The sequence below is a fragment of the Vipera ursinii genome (assembly GCF_947247035.1).
Source record: "Vipera ursinii genome assembly, chromosome: 3".
NCBI classification, from domain to species: Eukaryota; Metazoa; Chordata; class Lepidosauria; order Squamata; family Viperidae; genus Vipera; species Vipera ursinii.
The window spans coordinates 108,365,944-108,383,032 of NC_139516.1; the positions used below are offsets into that span (position 1 = coordinate 108,365,944).

At 37.0% G+C, this 17,089-nt stretch overlaps 1 protein-coding gene across 1 annotated transcript in view; it reads right to left on the minus strand.

Annotated features, from left to right (window-relative positions):
* Positions 1 to 9,301: 9,301 nt before the first annotated feature.
* Positions 9,302 to 17,089, minus strand: part of XPR1 (xenotropic and polytropic retrovirus receptor 1) — a 101,890-nt gene continuing 94,102 nt past the window's right edge. The window contains exon 15 of the mRNA XM_083358508.1: positions 9,302 to 14,880. Within this exon, the coding sequence (XP_083214634.1) occupies positions 14,820 to 14,880 (61 nt within the window). The 3' untranslated portion in view covers positions 9,302 to 14,819. The remainder of the gene's footprint in view (positions 14,881 to 17,089) is intronic.

The window sequence follows — 17,089 nt, forward strand, 5'->3', positions numbered from 1 at the left end:
TCTGCCAAAGTTCAGCCGGAGTGAACTGGGAGAGCCCCCTTTAGGCCTCAGCCCGTCTCGAGGCTCAGAAACGCTGCTTCCTGCGGAGGCTTTGGGCGCGTCGCCTCCCTCGAAGAAAGCGAGATACGAAGGCAGGCAAAAGTGGGGGGGGGGAGAGGAGAGGAGGGGGAACCGCCTCCTTGGCTGGAGTTGGAGTATAACTCTTCTTAGCAGCGGTATGACCTCTCCTCCCACGTCCCCCCCCCCCTCTGCTTCTTCCAGCCAGCCAGCTGCGTACAAGGAAAGCCTTCGCCCTGGGAGCCAGAACGGGCGTTTGGGCTGCTGGAAGCTGCATACCAGGCAATCCAAACAACAATCATTCCCGCTAACCACAAGACCGGGCTGCTCCCAAAGCCTTGCCCGTTTAGCAGGGCTCGGAGTTGCCATGGCGACGGCTCAGTGGAGCCGTCCAGCGGAAGGAGGAGGAGGCGGAGGACCGGGGGCGGGTGGGAAAAAGGTGCCAATGTGGCCCAGGGAATTTCATTCAAATATATTGCCTTTGACTGGCCAAAGAATGTTCTTAACATATTTACAGTCTGTAACTCTATACTTCAAGGTCAGATCGTTTTCCTAGACCTAGTCTACTGAGGAGCGTTTTGAGACAGCAGACAGGAGGAGGGGTGAGGGCAAGTTAGACCATCTCTTGAGTGCTATTCAGTGATGCTCTTTAGTTTAGCTTCCTTTTTTTAACAAAAACCTGGGTAGAATTATATTTTTTTCTAAATTCAAACATATATATATATACATATACATATATATACATATACATATATATACATATACATATATATACATATACACACACACATATATATGTATATACACATATACATACATATATATATATATATACACACACATATATACATATACATATATACACACACACACACACACACACACACACACACACACATATATATATATATATATATATATATATATATATATATATATATATATATATATACATATACACACACATATATATATAAAGGTAAAGGTAAAGGTTCCCCCGCACATGCGTGCTAGTCGTTTCCAACTCTAGGGGCTGGTGCTCATCTCCATTTCAAAGCTGAAGAGCCAGCGCTTGTCCGAGGACGTCTCCGTGGTCATGTGGCCGGCATGACTAGACGCCAAAGGCACACGGAATGCTGTTACCTTCCCACCGTAGTGGTCCCTATTTTTCTACCTGCATTTTTATGTGCTTTCAAACTGCTAGGTTGGCAGAAGCTGGGATGCGTAACAGGCGCTCACTCTGTTACGCGGCACTCGGGATTCAACCCGCCAAGCTGCCGACCTTCTGATCGATATATATATAAAGTGTTTGTTAAGTATTTTGAATACCTTACTAGGCCCCAAACATGGGGCAAATCTTATTTCCTGTTTCAGCCTAACCCAAGGCCATCCGCAGGCTGTAGTCACAACAGTGACAGCTCATATTTTTGTGTATATATATATATATATATATATATATATATATATATATATATATATATATAAAAGCAAAATCCAGATATGCTAACGCCACTTAAAGAACCTTTTCTGGAAGGTAAAAGAATAGAGGCAAAAGTGTTGATCAATATAAATCTCTAAGGCAATGTTAATAGGCAATGCCAGCCTAGTATAAATAGGAGAAATAGTTGAAGTGGTAATATGTTTATTTTTTGAGGTCAAAGTTTCACCAAGATGGTAACTGTAGACAGAAAATGAACAAATGACTGTTATTTCTGAAAATGGCTATGGCAGGTCTAGACAAAAAGCATCTAGTACTCTTCAATATCTTCTTCAATGATTTAGACGAGGGGATAGAAGAGGAACTCATCAGATTTGCAGATGACACCAAGCTGGCAGGAATGCCAAAACTGTAGAAGATAGGCCCAAGATACAGAAGGATCTTGACAGACTTGAACACTGGGCCCTATTCAATGGTGAGAAAAGTAAAGTTTTACATTTAGGCAAGAAAAAACAAATGCACAAGTACAGAATAGATGGTACCTGGCTCAACAGTAGTGGACAATCACTTAAATATGATCCAGCAGTGTGCTGCAGCTGCCAAAAAAGGCAATACAGGTAGTCCTCAACTTACAGCAGTTCATTTAGTGACCACTCAAAGTTACAACAGCATTGAAAAAAGTGACTTATGACCATTTTTCACATGACCACTGCAGCATCTCTGTGGTCATGTGATCAAAATTCAGATGCTTGGCACTGCTTCATATTTATGACGGTTATAGTATCCTGGGGTCATGTGATCACCTTTTGCGGCTTTCTGACCAGCAAAGTCAGTGGGAAGCCAGAGTCACTTAACCATGTTGCTAATGTAAATGCAATGATTCACTTAACAACTATGGCAAGAAAGGTCATAAAATGGGGCAAAACTCACTTAACCAATGTCTGACTTAGCAACATAAATTTTGGGCTCAATTGTGATCATGCATTGAGGACTACCTGTACAGTCCTAGGCTGCATTAACAGAGGGATAGAATCAAGGTTATATGAACTGTTAATACTACTTCATAATGCCTTGTAAAACCAAACGTGGAATATTGTATCCAGTTTTGATCACTACAATATAAAAAAGATGCTGAGACTCTAGAAAGAGTGCAGAGAAGAGCAACAAAGATGATTAGGGAACTAGAGGATAAAGCATATGAAGAATGGTTATAGGAATTGGATATGTCAAGTTTAATGAAGAGAAGGACTAGGGGTGACATAGCAGTGTTCCTATATCTAAGGGGTTGCTACAAAGGTGAGAAGATTGGTCTATTCTCCAAAGCACCTGAAGGCAGGACAAGAAGCAATGGAAACTAATCAAGGAGAGATGCAACCTAGAACTAAGGAGAAATTAACGAGTGGAACAACTCCAAAAGCTGTGAATGCTCCAACACTGGAAGTTTTTAAGAAGAGATTGGACAGCCATTTGTCTGAAATGGTATAGGATTTCCTGCTTGAGCATGGGGTTGGAGTAGACGACCTCCAAGGTCCCTTCCAACTGTTAAATATTAAAGTGCAGAGATATCACAGCAACAAAGATACATAAGGTTGTCCTCAGCTGATCCCTTAGTGATCATTCGAACTTATATCTCTCCCAAAAAGCTACTTATGACCTGGTTTCAAAGATATGGCCACTGCAGCATCCCCACGTTTATTTGCCTTTTGGGTTGATGATAGGGAGGCTGCAGCAGCCCTAACTGCCTATTTACCCTCCATTCTGCCACTTGGGGTGCCATAGGTCTTGGACCTGCTTCCCACCTTGTCAGGTCCAACCCCCATCACCTAGAAACTCCAGAGCTTATCTTGTGGAAGTTCATTACAAGCATGTGCAAGTGGAGAGCAGGGAACAAGACATCCCTGAGTGAAAGTGAGGTTGGGAGAAGAGAGGTAATGTCTAAGGGAGTTACTTGGTGGAGGCAAAGCAGACAGGCTTCCAACTTCTCCTAACTGCTGCTTCAGTGCCAAGTGATATTTATTGATTTGATTTGATTTGATTTGAGACCCATCTCACTTTGAGCAACCCTGGGTGGCTTACAAACATTAAGACATTGCTAGAAAGTCAAGGAATTTCAGAGCAGGACCCTGAGCAGGATTTGATGCCATTCACTTGAATCCATTTGACGTCTTATTCCCTGCTCTCTGCCTCCACCTGCCTGTAAAGATGGTGGCCTCCTCCTACCCCCCCATCAGTCCTGTGATCTGCCTTTGCTTTCTCAAAGTCTTGGTTTGGATGATTGTGATCTGTTGTGGTGGCTGGAAGAGGAGAGATGGTCGTGGTTTCTCCTCACAGCCTTCATCCCCCACCCTGGGCTAGAAAGAAACTCTTTGAATTGTGGCTGTTCTCAGTATGTGGTACCTTGGGGTGCCCACAAAGGATGGCCCTTGTGGGGACCCTGAGGGATGGGAACTGAAGCACATGATCCCTTGGGGTGGGAGAGTCCTTGGAAGGTCAGGAGCAAGCCTTCACTAGGCACCCTAGGCCTAGGGCCTTCCCCACCCCCAGGCAACCTATGCTCTGTTTAATAACCCCATTGGGGAGAGTAATTAAGCAAAGCAGTCATGTGAGGGCCTAATTTAACAGCCAACACACTTCTGACTGTAGTGGGCAGGCTCCATTATGGTTGATGGTCAAGGATTCGTTGTATTGGCAAAGCTATGGTTTTCCCAGTTGTAGCATAAGACAAAGTTGGATGGACTTAGAGAAGAAATGGTGAAGTAAAGTTGGTGGCAGAATGAAAAGCTGGCAAATAAATCAGCTCTTTGAAATACCTTTCTGGACAATAAGAGGATTTGGGATTGCCCACAAGTGCTCCAGACAGCTGTTCGTCATGAGGAGACTGCAAGACAGTGGTTTTCAGTGGTCTTAGAACTCTGGGAAATGAAGGAACACCATTTTTGCCCACACCATTTCTGCCCAAACCATAGTTGGAACCTTTATGGACACAGAGTTTGCATATTTCCTTTTCTAATCGCTTTTAGAAATTGCTTGTTAATTGCCTTTCAGATATTAGGAATCTTCAAAAAGATAATTTTTTTTTAAAAAAAAAACAGGTGAGTTTCCTTCAATCCTTAGCAAAAGCAATTTTAAAAACCAACTTAAAGACTAAAAACTTTTTTTTTAGAATAAACAGCAAATGGTGGTAAGAACTTTGATTTTGGAAAAGATCTTGGTTGTTTTGAATTTTTAAAAAAGTGATAGAATGGGATTTTGAAGATTGGATACTAGCAAGAGCAGAAGGAACTAAAGATTACATTTAAAGAGAAGTGCACTTAAATTTGACTAATACAGAATGGAACAAAACATTTTCATGTTGGAGGATATTTATAAGCAGTGGACTCAGGAGTTAATTTTAAGAATGTCTGCCATTGTAGGTAGACTGTGTTTTAAAAAATGATATGGAAGAGGAGCAAGTTTTGCCAGTTAAGTCAGAGACTGATTTAAATGTGGATTTAAAAATAATAGGCTACAAGAATGATATGGAAGAAATGCTATACAGGACATACTGTTGTTTTCATAATAAGGGATATACAAATAATACACTAAGAGTGACCTGGACAACATTGCCATACTGGATTTACAGGGGTGTGAATCTAATTCGCCTCCTCGTGGTGCACCCTGGATAGCGTGACAGCTGGAACGAAATGCACTAGCAACTGCTGGCAGCCAGAGTACTCTGTAGACTTTGGCTTTCAAAATACATGGCAATGAAAGTCATACACTAAATAAATACACTGGATTCACAAGACGTTAAAAAAAGTTTTGAAGAATTTTGTGAGAAGGAATCAAAATAATGAAAAGAAATCAAATTCTAGGAAATTATTGGAAGGGATTTGTCAGTGTAAAGAATCAGGACCATTCATGTAGAGCACAGCATAAGCAATTTATTGTAGCCTATACACAAATATCTTAACTAATGGTAAGCACTAAATTGGCACTGGATAAGGATCAACAGAATTCAAAGGGGGATTGGACTTGGATCTCTTGTGACAAACAAGAAATCTAAAACTGATGAGGTGTTTTACTCTGCCCCTCAGCTCTGTCTGCTCTTCTCAGATGCCTCTGCTGCTGCCAGAAGTGAGTTTCTTGAAGTACCGTATGTGAGAGAGAGCATTTTCCGGGGGAGTTCCCAGGCAGTGGAAGATGGATCCTGCCCTCCTAATATTTTTTTTAAAAAAACAGCAACCCATCTCTTTTGTTAGGCTTTTACCTATGAATCGATTTAATGCTGATTTTAATTGCATTGGTTTTGCTGATATGATTTTTTAAAAGCATTCTTAGAAGCCACTTTGCTTGTACAAAAAAAGTTGGGCTATAAATCAATCACTTAATGTACAGTAGTATTTAAAATGTCTAAATGCGCTTCCTCCTAATGTAGCCCTAATAAGAGATTTTAGTGCTGTTCAAATGACTCTGATGAGGACCTTTCCTATGACAGCCTTTAAAGACAGCAGTTCAATAGAGACAGTAGTCATATTCACACTAGGCAAAAGGGTACAAACAGTGCTCAGATTTATTTATTTATTTTGGCAGTTAAAGTGTTAATGACCAGATGAGGTTACTTTGCATGCATCCTCTCATTTACTCTTAATTCAATTTGGCATTTTCATCTCCTTACTGTACAGTGTTTGTCTCCCATAGGAAAGTACACTACCAGAAAGAGTGAGGTTTTTTTTTAAAAAAAATAGGACAGTAAGGCATTTATGTAAGGCAATATTTGATAGAGCTATAAAAATATGTGTATGGTTTGTCAGTGATCAATTAACACGGTGTAACGTGGGAACGATATTTTAAGTTATAATGTCTAGATTATTTCTAACAAGTATATTTACATAACCCCAATATTTAGATACATTACTTATTCTTTAGACTCGGTATAGAAATATTTTGCTTATATCAGTAGCTTTGCCACAATGGATAAGCTGATATCAAAAAATCACTCTTTGTGGAATGGTTTAGATTTCCTAAATCCTAAATGCAAAACAATTCAGCAAGCAATATTCATTTCTGTCCTTGGCTTTGTTGCAAGAGCAATGTAATAATTTCAAGTGTCTTACCTGGATATCATCAGCTACCTCAATTAAATCAGCAACCCTCAAACTGTTTTGAATTCAAAAGAAGAATCTCACTAAATAAAATGAAGAATAGCTTTTCATTCTTGCCCTATTGGTTGCTTTGTCTCCTGTACCCATCACTACAAGGCATATGTCCCAAGGGGCTGGTTTAAGTTGTGGCTTTTGATATTCATGATTGGTTTCATAATCCTGATAAAAAAGAAAATCACTAGGATTATGAAATTGTTTTAATCCACTCCTGACCCTTCCATGACTGTTGACTTCAGTGTGTAGGGAATGCTACAATAAAAGCTGCCAATCAGCTTTGCTTTCTAAAAACATGCCTGCCGGATATCAAACCAGTTAAATTCTGCTAAATGTGAGGTCTTTTCCTCCATTCATTAATTCTAAAAAAATGCTTCGATTTTCAGCATTATCCCCACTTCCAAATGTCATCAAATCAAAGTGAGGATGGAATAGCATCAATTGCAGAATTTTGTCAGCATGCTTATAATGTTGGAGGACATGTGTGACAGAATAGTAAGGGAAATTACAATATTGTTTTGGGTTTTTAAAATATCAAGGATGCAGAAGAAATGCATACTTTGTCATCCAGGTATGTGCCTGTTTGCAAGATAAAATATTCATTTCTGACTACAAAGTTTTTAATAGGAATTTTTGCAGCCTTCAGGCTTACTGAAGGAAAAAAAGTTTTATCAAAGCCCTTTCAAGTCCTTGAAACTTCTGCCTTTAGAAACAAACCCCAACAGAAGTAGTCTTCGACTTAAACAATCAGCACTTGAACCAGAATTTCCATTGCTAAGTAAGGCAGTTGTTGAGTCAAATCTACAGCTCATGCCATGGTAGTTAAGCAAACCACTGCATGTTAACTGAATCATACAGTTGTTAGACAAATCTGGCTTCCCCCTTTGACTCTGTTGTTGGAAGCTGGCTTAAAAGGTTGCAAATGGTGATGACATGACCCCGGGCATTACAACTGTAGTAAATATGTGCTGGTTGCCATGGGCCCAAATGTTGATCATGTGACACTATGGAGTTGCTGTAATGCTCATAAGTGTGAAAACCAGTTGTTATTTTTTTAGTGCCATTATATCTTCAAATGGTCACTGAATGAATGGTTGTAAATCGAGGACTATCTGAGCAAATAATCAGTTTAAATAATTTAGATTCTGGCCAATGAGATTGATTAACAGACTGAAGGTATGTTTTAAACAGGGAGATGCAAAGATAATGGTTAAAATGATGAAGTCGATGCACCCATGCCAATTTAGTCTCTGGACCCTTTTTATAATTGGCATGAACGCTGTCCAGCCTTACATGTACAGCTACATATGTATTTCATTGTGTACAGTGTCCAAGTGCTAAATGATTGTTTTAGTATTTTTACACCTTAAAAACAAATGAGTGACTACAATTCTCTATGTATTAAGTTGATCAGAACATGTTTTAGTCTGCTGCTCCTATCCCAATTGATGGTGCCAGAAACAGTATTACAATGAGGTAACAAAAAGGAGATTCAATATTAACAGTATTTGCACAAGTTGGGTGCAGTGCCTTGTGGTTAAGACACTGGGCTTGTTGACCTGAAGATTGGCAGTTTGAAACTCAAGTACTGCATGATGAGATGAGCTCCTGTTCTTGCACCGCCCACTAAAATCAGACACAGCTGAATAGGGGAAATCCTTACCTTTTTATAGGAGACAAATCTGAGCCATCGGACCTTGATTACTGTTATTGATATTTTGAAACAAAACAGCCAAATTTTTCTTTTTCGGGATGAACCATGCTCACTGCCCACTCTATCCAACAGATAGATTAAAAATATAATTAACTCCATTTTAAGACTATATTGATGCATGTGTTTGTTCTTAGTGTTGATACTATTTACTCCAGGTCTATGCACCAGCATATTAGCAATCAAAAAGCGAGGAAGCCCAATTCCCTTAATATACTAGATAGAAGACCATTGGATTTAACTATTCCACTTCCTGACTGGCCTTCATTGTCCAAACATAAATAATTTTCATAAATAAAAGTTGTTGTATCTGAAAATAACATTTGTTCCCTAGTTTTTGGAAGGGCTGTTTTAGCACCATGTTACACATTAGGTCTGTAGAGCACTTTCGAATTGCCTCAAAAAAGGTACTTTGTTTGGAGTGTGTGAGAATACAAACCTGGCAACATATATCTTTAAGTAACCCAGGATTTCTTTCTTGTTTTTGCTGCAAAAGAATAACATGGCTGCTATCCTTTGGGAAAGTTGAATTTAATGGATGATATACTTGGACAACACTAATATGGGATTTCTTTGTGCAATAGCTCAGGTTCAAATGATATGAGAATTACATAGATGACCTACTGGGGAGCATAATTATGTCGCTCAGATAGTGAAAAAATAGTATTCACTGTTTAAAGTTCAACCTCACCAGCATTTTTTGTTTAAAAAGAAAATAAACATGGTCAGCATTGATAGAAATGTATCCTAATTACAATTATTTAAAATATGCCCTAAAGGCAGAATAGAAATCTAATCTGTAAGTAATAAATGTGTAAAAATAGTTTTGTGAATGCCCTACCCAGTTACATAAGGCTTGCACAGGTGTGATCTGTGTGCTTGATGTGATCAGCATCAAATGTGTAAGAAAAAAATCAACTATTAAAGACACATATAACATACAAAACAGGCAAGTAGTCATTGGAAAACAAAGCTTGTAATTATGAAAAAGACAGATTAATAAATCAATCACTTATTCCTTTTAAAGCACAAACCACATTAACTCTTTTTATACAACCATCTAAGAACTATGAAACAGTACCACATTGTGCATTTTTTAAACCTACTTATCAAGAAAGTTAATTCCACACTTCAGGAAAGTCTTATATCCATGGGGGAGAATAGGGGAGGGAGAAGGAGACAGCTAAAAGCGCAATCACAGAAAACATCATTGAGTCCAAGCAAGCGGCAAGTCTTTTCTTCACCTTTTCCACTGAACCAGAAGAGGAGTGGAGAAGGGGATAGAGAAAGGAAGAAAGTAAAGAGAAAAGCACCCACAAGAGGACTATATCACATTCCATAGTTACTTTTGACACCTACAGCTCAGGGTTTTGTAATATACAATTATTTAGACCAACACACCAATAAGGTGAAAAATGGGAATGAGATATATCTCAATATAGCAGCAGGGTAAAGTTGGATCTCAAAAGGCAAGTCTGTTGCCATCTCCAATCGCTTTTTGAAGAATTCTTACAGTATAAGGGTGAAGCTTAAACATGGTGGAGACAATTTAGAGTTTAGCATGGTAAATGGACTCATCTATTCGCATATACAGATACGAAGATTGCAGTTCATAGCCTAATTATCAACCTTTACTCTACCTACTCCAGCAGCATGAAGAAAGGAAAAATGTGATTTTTCAACACTGAGTTAATAAAGATTTGGAGACAGGATATATCTAAATGCATACCTTCCAATCAGAACAGAAGTATTTAGGCAACATTGTTGCTGTCTCATGTTAAATTACTCATATTGATATAAGGAGCAAAAAAGTAATATATAGGGGAAGGTATTAAAAGCATAAAAATGGTTCCTCTCTCAAAGAAATCTTTCTTCCTTTTTAAAAACCAGTTTCCAAAAAACAAAACAAAACCCCAACCCACTAAGCCAGAACAATTTCTTCTAACACAACTGATTTGCAGAAAGATTTAACAAAACTGATATAAGGGACTAATGCAATTGCCTAATTCAGCATGGTGCTAAGGAAAGGAAATAGTTTTGTCTTACCTGGCAACTGTACCTGACCAATTGACTGACTGTAGATCTAACTATAATAGTAAGTTCTAAAATCTAGAATTTCAATTTATGCCTTCTGGCTTTTTTATGACCCTTAGAGAAAAATGGGATAGACAAGAGATCAAATTTGTTATACATTAACAGGAAATCTTCCTAACCAAGTTACATTTTTCTTCCCTGTTCTTTGCAAATTTATGACACTACAGGATTAGAGGCTTTATCAATAATGCTTCCTTGAAAATAAAAATGTGAGAACACAATCGTGGATTAAAAATGTTCATCTCTTGAAGCTTAGATATATCTAGATGCTGAAAAGATTACTTAATTTATATACAGCATTTCTCCACAGAAAATAAATACACTGGATACACTTTTGTCCAATTAAGCGGGGGGTTTTTGGGAGGAGGGGGAAAGACTGACTTCCTTAATGATGAAATTGTCTGATGTTTTTAAAATATTTTAAAAGTAAACGATCTATACAAAGCTGCTTCTACTACTTCTATATAGGCTTGTGATCAATTTCAAGCCAAAGTCTAGAATAACACAATGTAATTTACTACAGGAATGATTCCCTCCTTAGACACCAGAATTATATACTTTTTCCTGAACACATGCTTCAACTTCCAGTATGCGAGCTTTTGTTTATTTTTCTACAAAGCACAATTGCTTGTGTCAATCAAAAATATAAAGAAATCAGGTAATAAAAAGCAAAGCATGAAAATAAAGGTGGGTTTTTTTAATGCTTTCAGAATAAAGCCTGAATCCATTGCAAGATTCCTACTACTCTGCACAAGTCAGCAACCTTTATAGATAATGAACAAGGGAATTATTTTAATTCAAATATAACAAATTGTTCTCCTCTGACAAAACAAGGAAAGGCAAAACTCCTTTGAAAGAGGAAACCCAAAAGGAGCAAAGAGCTTCCGCATCTCCTCACAAAGATGTTTCTAAAGTCTTCTCGGCAGAGTTCCATTCCATTTCCAAAACAGGTAATAACCGCTTAAGAAAGCCATTAATTCCCATGAGATTCATAGAGCTTTCTCTTATCCCTCTGTCACTTAGGTCAAAGAAAATCTAACCATTATGTAACGCTACATTAAATCTATTTGCCAGACATGGAAAAGGCCAAGTGTAAAAGCTAAAAGCATCAACCCTTCTTTCAAGTCTTTAATTCTGTGAGGGGGGGGGGAAATCTTCTGAAATTTTTTTTGCCAGTTATATGGCATTTCTTTACATTTAAGGAAAATGGAAACAGTATCCTAGCTATCCCAATATTCCATTTTACTGATTCTAAAAGCTTCCTGCATAAGAAATTTATATAGACTGGTTTTAATGAACAAAAGTTCTGCACTAACCACCCAGAGGAAAATATGGTGAACAAGATGAACCTCTCCATTAGGAAGAGAGGAAGGTCTCAACTTAAGTTAGGCTACCAGACACAAATTCTTTAGGACACACATTTCTTCCAAATACACAATTCAATTCAAAGATTGTATGGCTTTTTGATGACAGCAGCTGGGGCGGGGGGGGGGGGCTTAGTTAATGAACTTGGCTAATCATTACATAGATTAAAAAAACAAAAAACCAACATAAAATGTGTGAAAGTAAGTCAAGTTCTCTAAATATAAATTTAAATCTGGAACTTCACTTAATACTTCCATGTAAAATGTTGTTATGCACAAGGCAGTGACTTTTTTCAGTCAGATGGTGGTATGAAAAAAAAATGTTGATTGTGGCATATACAAACTTCCTAATGTGATAGGCAAATTATTCCAGATTGCTGGTACTTCTAAATTTCTACTATCAGACTACTCCTTCTGCTTAATCCTTAAATGTCAGAATCCTTCTGTATATCCTGAATAAATCTTTCCCTGTTATATCTTTGGCAGGAAGAATTTAGGGGATGCATAATTTATTCAGATTAAAATTCCTTAGGTAGATTGACCGCTCATATTTGTTTAATTGAATGTGTAAGTAGTTGCCCTTATTCACATAAAGTTTGGTAGTACTCTATTATTATAACATGGGAAAAAAAACACTCCTCATTGAATTGCAGACTCATCTTGTTACAAAACAGCCTAGTGGGAGAATCCAGGATTCCAAAATACAACTTTTCTACTAGAAGAGCCTGGTACTTGAATACCAAGCGAAAAACTGCTACACTGCAGAAGCACAAATAATGTACAACTCCAAGATCTACTTGCATTACGATCACAATGTTCTAAATCTTCTAAGTTAAAGCACATTAAAAAATAACTGTGATTTAAAGTCTCATTCTACAGTTCTCTTGCCTGTCAAGGAGTCCTAATTTGTAGTTAATTTGTTTTGCCAGAAATTTTTTTTCTAGTTCCTTATGGCTACAGGCACATTATGCATACTATTTTAAAGTCACAGTTGCTTTACAAAGTAAGTCTTGTGAATGGTTTGAAAGATAAAATAAGGAAATAAATTATTATAGATACAATTATTAATTAAAGAAAAAAGGATAAAAGAGGAATCCTCTTTCCTTAAAAGTATGCTTCTGATTTGCAAACCAAAGGAGATTGTACAGAGGAAAAGAACTAACACCATCTAAGAATCTAAACAAGTACAACACAGTCCTTGCTGTGAAGTCCTGTATCAGAACCACACTTAAGAAAATCTGAAATAGCTTCTCCATCATTGGGTGGTGATCTCACAAATGCACACATTGTGTAACAGAGCACAATAAGCTTTCATTTGCTAATATGAAGTACGAACGCTTGGCATAGACAACACAGGCTTTCTACTACAAGGAGAGGGAGTGGTCATCTTAAGCATTCATGCTGCTCTATCCTATGGATGCTGGAGGCCAATATGGAATTAAAAAAACATAATCAACTGGTAACTTTTTTTTAACGAATTTACTAAAGTGTATGACCATCTACCGTAAGTCCAATTAACAGTGCCACTCATAATGCTTGTAAAAGTCAGGCCTAGCACCACACTGGAAATCTAGGACTTGGGGCAGGTAGGTTTAAAAAATGAAACAAAAGTTAACCTGAGGATGTTCTTGGACAGTGATTGTCAGACAAGTTTTTGCTAAAGTATGGCAAAATATTTTTTTATTTATTGAAAAAAATTAAAGAGCCCTTTCTATAAGCAATACCAACTTTCTCAATATTCCAAGATAAGCAGCCTCTGGATGACATAATTGACAAGCTGTTGAGTGTCTGCCTGAACCCAGTATATACTGCTGAATGAGTAATCCTATATCTGCTACAAGACAAACCTTTGTCTCATTTAGTTTTATTTTTCTCTATTTTTTTAGCTGAGTGAATGAACCATACATACAGGAACTCCTTACTTAAAAATGAGATGGTGTCCTGGAGACTCAACTCACTAAAATGAAAACCATTTTTAAATGTACAAACTAAGGCTTTCTTGCATGGATATCTGACAAACTATATAGGATTAGCTCTAGATATTTTTTTCCAACAGAAATCTGGAGATCATGTTACTATTTCTGTGGAGGCACAGATAGAAAGATGATCCAGCTAAGGAAGGTGATAAGATTTCTGCAGGACCAGCAGCAGCAAATAAAACTCAACAGAGCGACTTTGGCTTAAAATCAATCAATCAATAATAAGAAAAACAATAAAAAAATCAGGTTAAGCTGGTGCAAGTTCTCTCAAAGAGGTATTTTAAAGGGCTTAACCTTGCAGCAAGAGAGATCCAGGATCTACATCCCCTTCTCCCCAACCACTTGCCTTTTTTTTCCTTTTTAAAGAGTTACCACCTTCATTGCACAGGACTCAAAAACCATTCTCATAAGGTTAACTATCATAAATAATATGAAAACTATGTGCAACAAATACATCATATTTAAAAAAAAATATATACGAAAGTTACACCAAATTAAAAAGTAGCTTCGTGAATGAAGGTACTGCTCTAAGTGCACTTTCCCGGCAAGTGCAGCTAGTGCCTTGGTGCTGGATATGAAAGAAAACACCAAAAACCAGAGCGCGAGCCAGAGTTAAAAACGCCGGTCCAGTTTTAACCAGTCAAAACTGGACTGAGCAGAGACCGAATGATTTCTCTGTAAAGTCCCCTTAGGGAGTCCAAATGATGCTTCTTTATCCAGATTGTATGTCCTTGAAGAGATTGTAAACAATCTTTAAGACAGCTCCTTCCTTAAATGTCCCTCTGATTGGCAAAACAAAGTTAGATTTATATTTTAAAAATAAGAAATCAAATTAAAACCAGAAGAAAAGAAAATAAAACACAGTGAGCTTATTGGAGTCCATAGGAACCGGTCCGGAAGAGCTCAGAAAATGTGTTCAGAGTTTTCTCCTGTTTTTAGTTGAAACTATACCAGAGGATGGACTGGGTGGCAGTTAGGGTTGGGAAGGTAATAAAGCAAGAGAACATGAGGGATGTGGAACTTGGCTCTGTGGGGATTTCATGTGTTTGCTTCGTCGTCTGTGTCTTCTATTAACACGTTGGTGTCATGAATCTTTGACCTGAGAAAACAGGAAATTAAACTTTGATTAACAATTTATCAATTAAATCAATCTTTATTTGGTCATAGATCAGCAATTAAAACACAAGTCACAATTAAAAGAGGAAAAATATAAATGTTCTAAAATAACTTAAAAGGTTTAATCCGTTTTTATTTCCCTGACCACAAGTACTGTTGTGTAATTTATACAGTATGCAATAAACCATTAAACCTTTTTAGACATTTTAGAACAATTAAATTTTAATTATTTATTTATCCTAGCACCATAAATTGTTAACCCCACTGACTATTATTACTTGCATCATCTACCCCCTGACCCAAACATTTGGGGAAAACACAATCTAAGCTAAAGAATTTTGGCTAGGAATATTAATGTTTATTGAACTGAATAAATATTATATATCAACAGCTCCCTCTGCTGAATATTGCTAGTATGAAAGGAACCCAGAAGAGAAAGCATTTCTACTGAAATGGGCATTCATTGTAAAATCATTATTGAGACAGAATAAGCAAAATTATTAATTAGACTCTATGTTAAACAGTAATGCTCTATGATCAGAACATATTTTGCCCCTGTTAAAAGCTTCCTGCCATGAATTGCTTTATTTTCTAAACAATTTCAAATAAAAAAAAATCAAATAAAACCCAATACGGAGTCTGTTGTTATAGTGCAGTGACCTCTTTGTTTCCAATAATTATTCCAGTAGAAAACAAAGCAGAGAAAGCATGGAGAGCATGGCTTCTGGAATTCTTTCCAATCCCATCATAGCTATAGCCATAGGACACATCTGTATTTATTTCTATGTAGCAAGGCAATATACTGAGTTGTTCATGTGTGCATTTCTGTCTTTATGCTATGATTGCATTTCTATATGTGCACTGGGAAGCACAGGGCAGGTTGCATATGTTCTAATCGGGGTCATGTGATCCAAAAGGAAGGGAGCTTAGACTGGAGGAACTAGCTTCTAAATTGTTGTTGGCAACCTGCCCTCCTGTAGGGATATATTCAAGAAGTTTTTTTATGAAATGTTTTACTTTGTAGCCTCAGGTCAAATGTCAATACGGTAAGCTTTGTTACATCCTTTATTATAAATAAAGATCATATTTTTGAGAACGCTATTTTTTAGATTTATTTTTAGATTATTTTTCAAAACTCCCCTTTCTCCTTTATTTTGATCATTTAATTTTCACCATACAAATGGTACCACTTAATGCACTGTCTTTCATGTTGTTGTGAAAAATATGGAAATTGAATTGTCTTTTTAAAATACCTTTACATATATTGTTGGATTTTAGCTATCTTTATTAGAATATGCATTTTTATCAAGTTTCTCTTGGTTTTCCTCTTGAATTTTTATTCAGCAATTATAAAAAAGTTATACACATAAACTTTTTTTATTCTTGTGAACTTCTTTCAAATTTGCCCCCCCTTTTTGATTGTCCTTTATTTTTTTTTTTGAAAAAAATATGGTCAACATAAATATCAGCCACTTTTGGACTTGACCTTTAATTTTTCCAGTCCTATTTATTTCCATTTTCCGAGAGTTAGTCTGCTATTATACAGAGTTGTGAGCTTAATTTCTTTCCAACATTCTGTTAGAAAGAATAAAAATGGCAGGCTTGTAAAGTTCATCTTTCCCTGTCACTATGAAGAAAAGAAAAAAATGTATAAGCAAATTTGAGAAAATTAAATAAAATGACATTTTGCTTTTGTTGTGTATAAGTTTATGTGAGAACATTTAAATCTATATATTAATTAGGATCCAAAATCAGGAGATGAATAGGTATTTTAAATGTAACTTCCAAGCATTTCCCCCCCAAAATCAGCATCCTGAATGTTCAAACTCATATGAGCATTTGCTAGCACACTAAGCATTCTTCTAGTGGTGACATGCATTAAATAGAATGTTGGCTTGCAAAGTAATCTTTAGATTCTAGAATCTTTTTAGATTCTAGTTTGCATACAAAAGCTGCTGGGTTCAGCATCATTCTAATCTGGAAGAGAAAAAAATTCTGCTAGAACAAGAAAAAAATCTGCTAGATGCTATGAACATATGAGCTTGAACAAGGTGCAAGAGAACTGAAAAAAGTAATGAGCTTTTAGAGACTCAAGAAGGAATGAGAATAGTGACTTGAGAATGGATTGGGGGAAATGGACAAGGAAGGAAAGAGAAAAATTGAAATGAGTGAAACTAGAATGACTTCAGGAA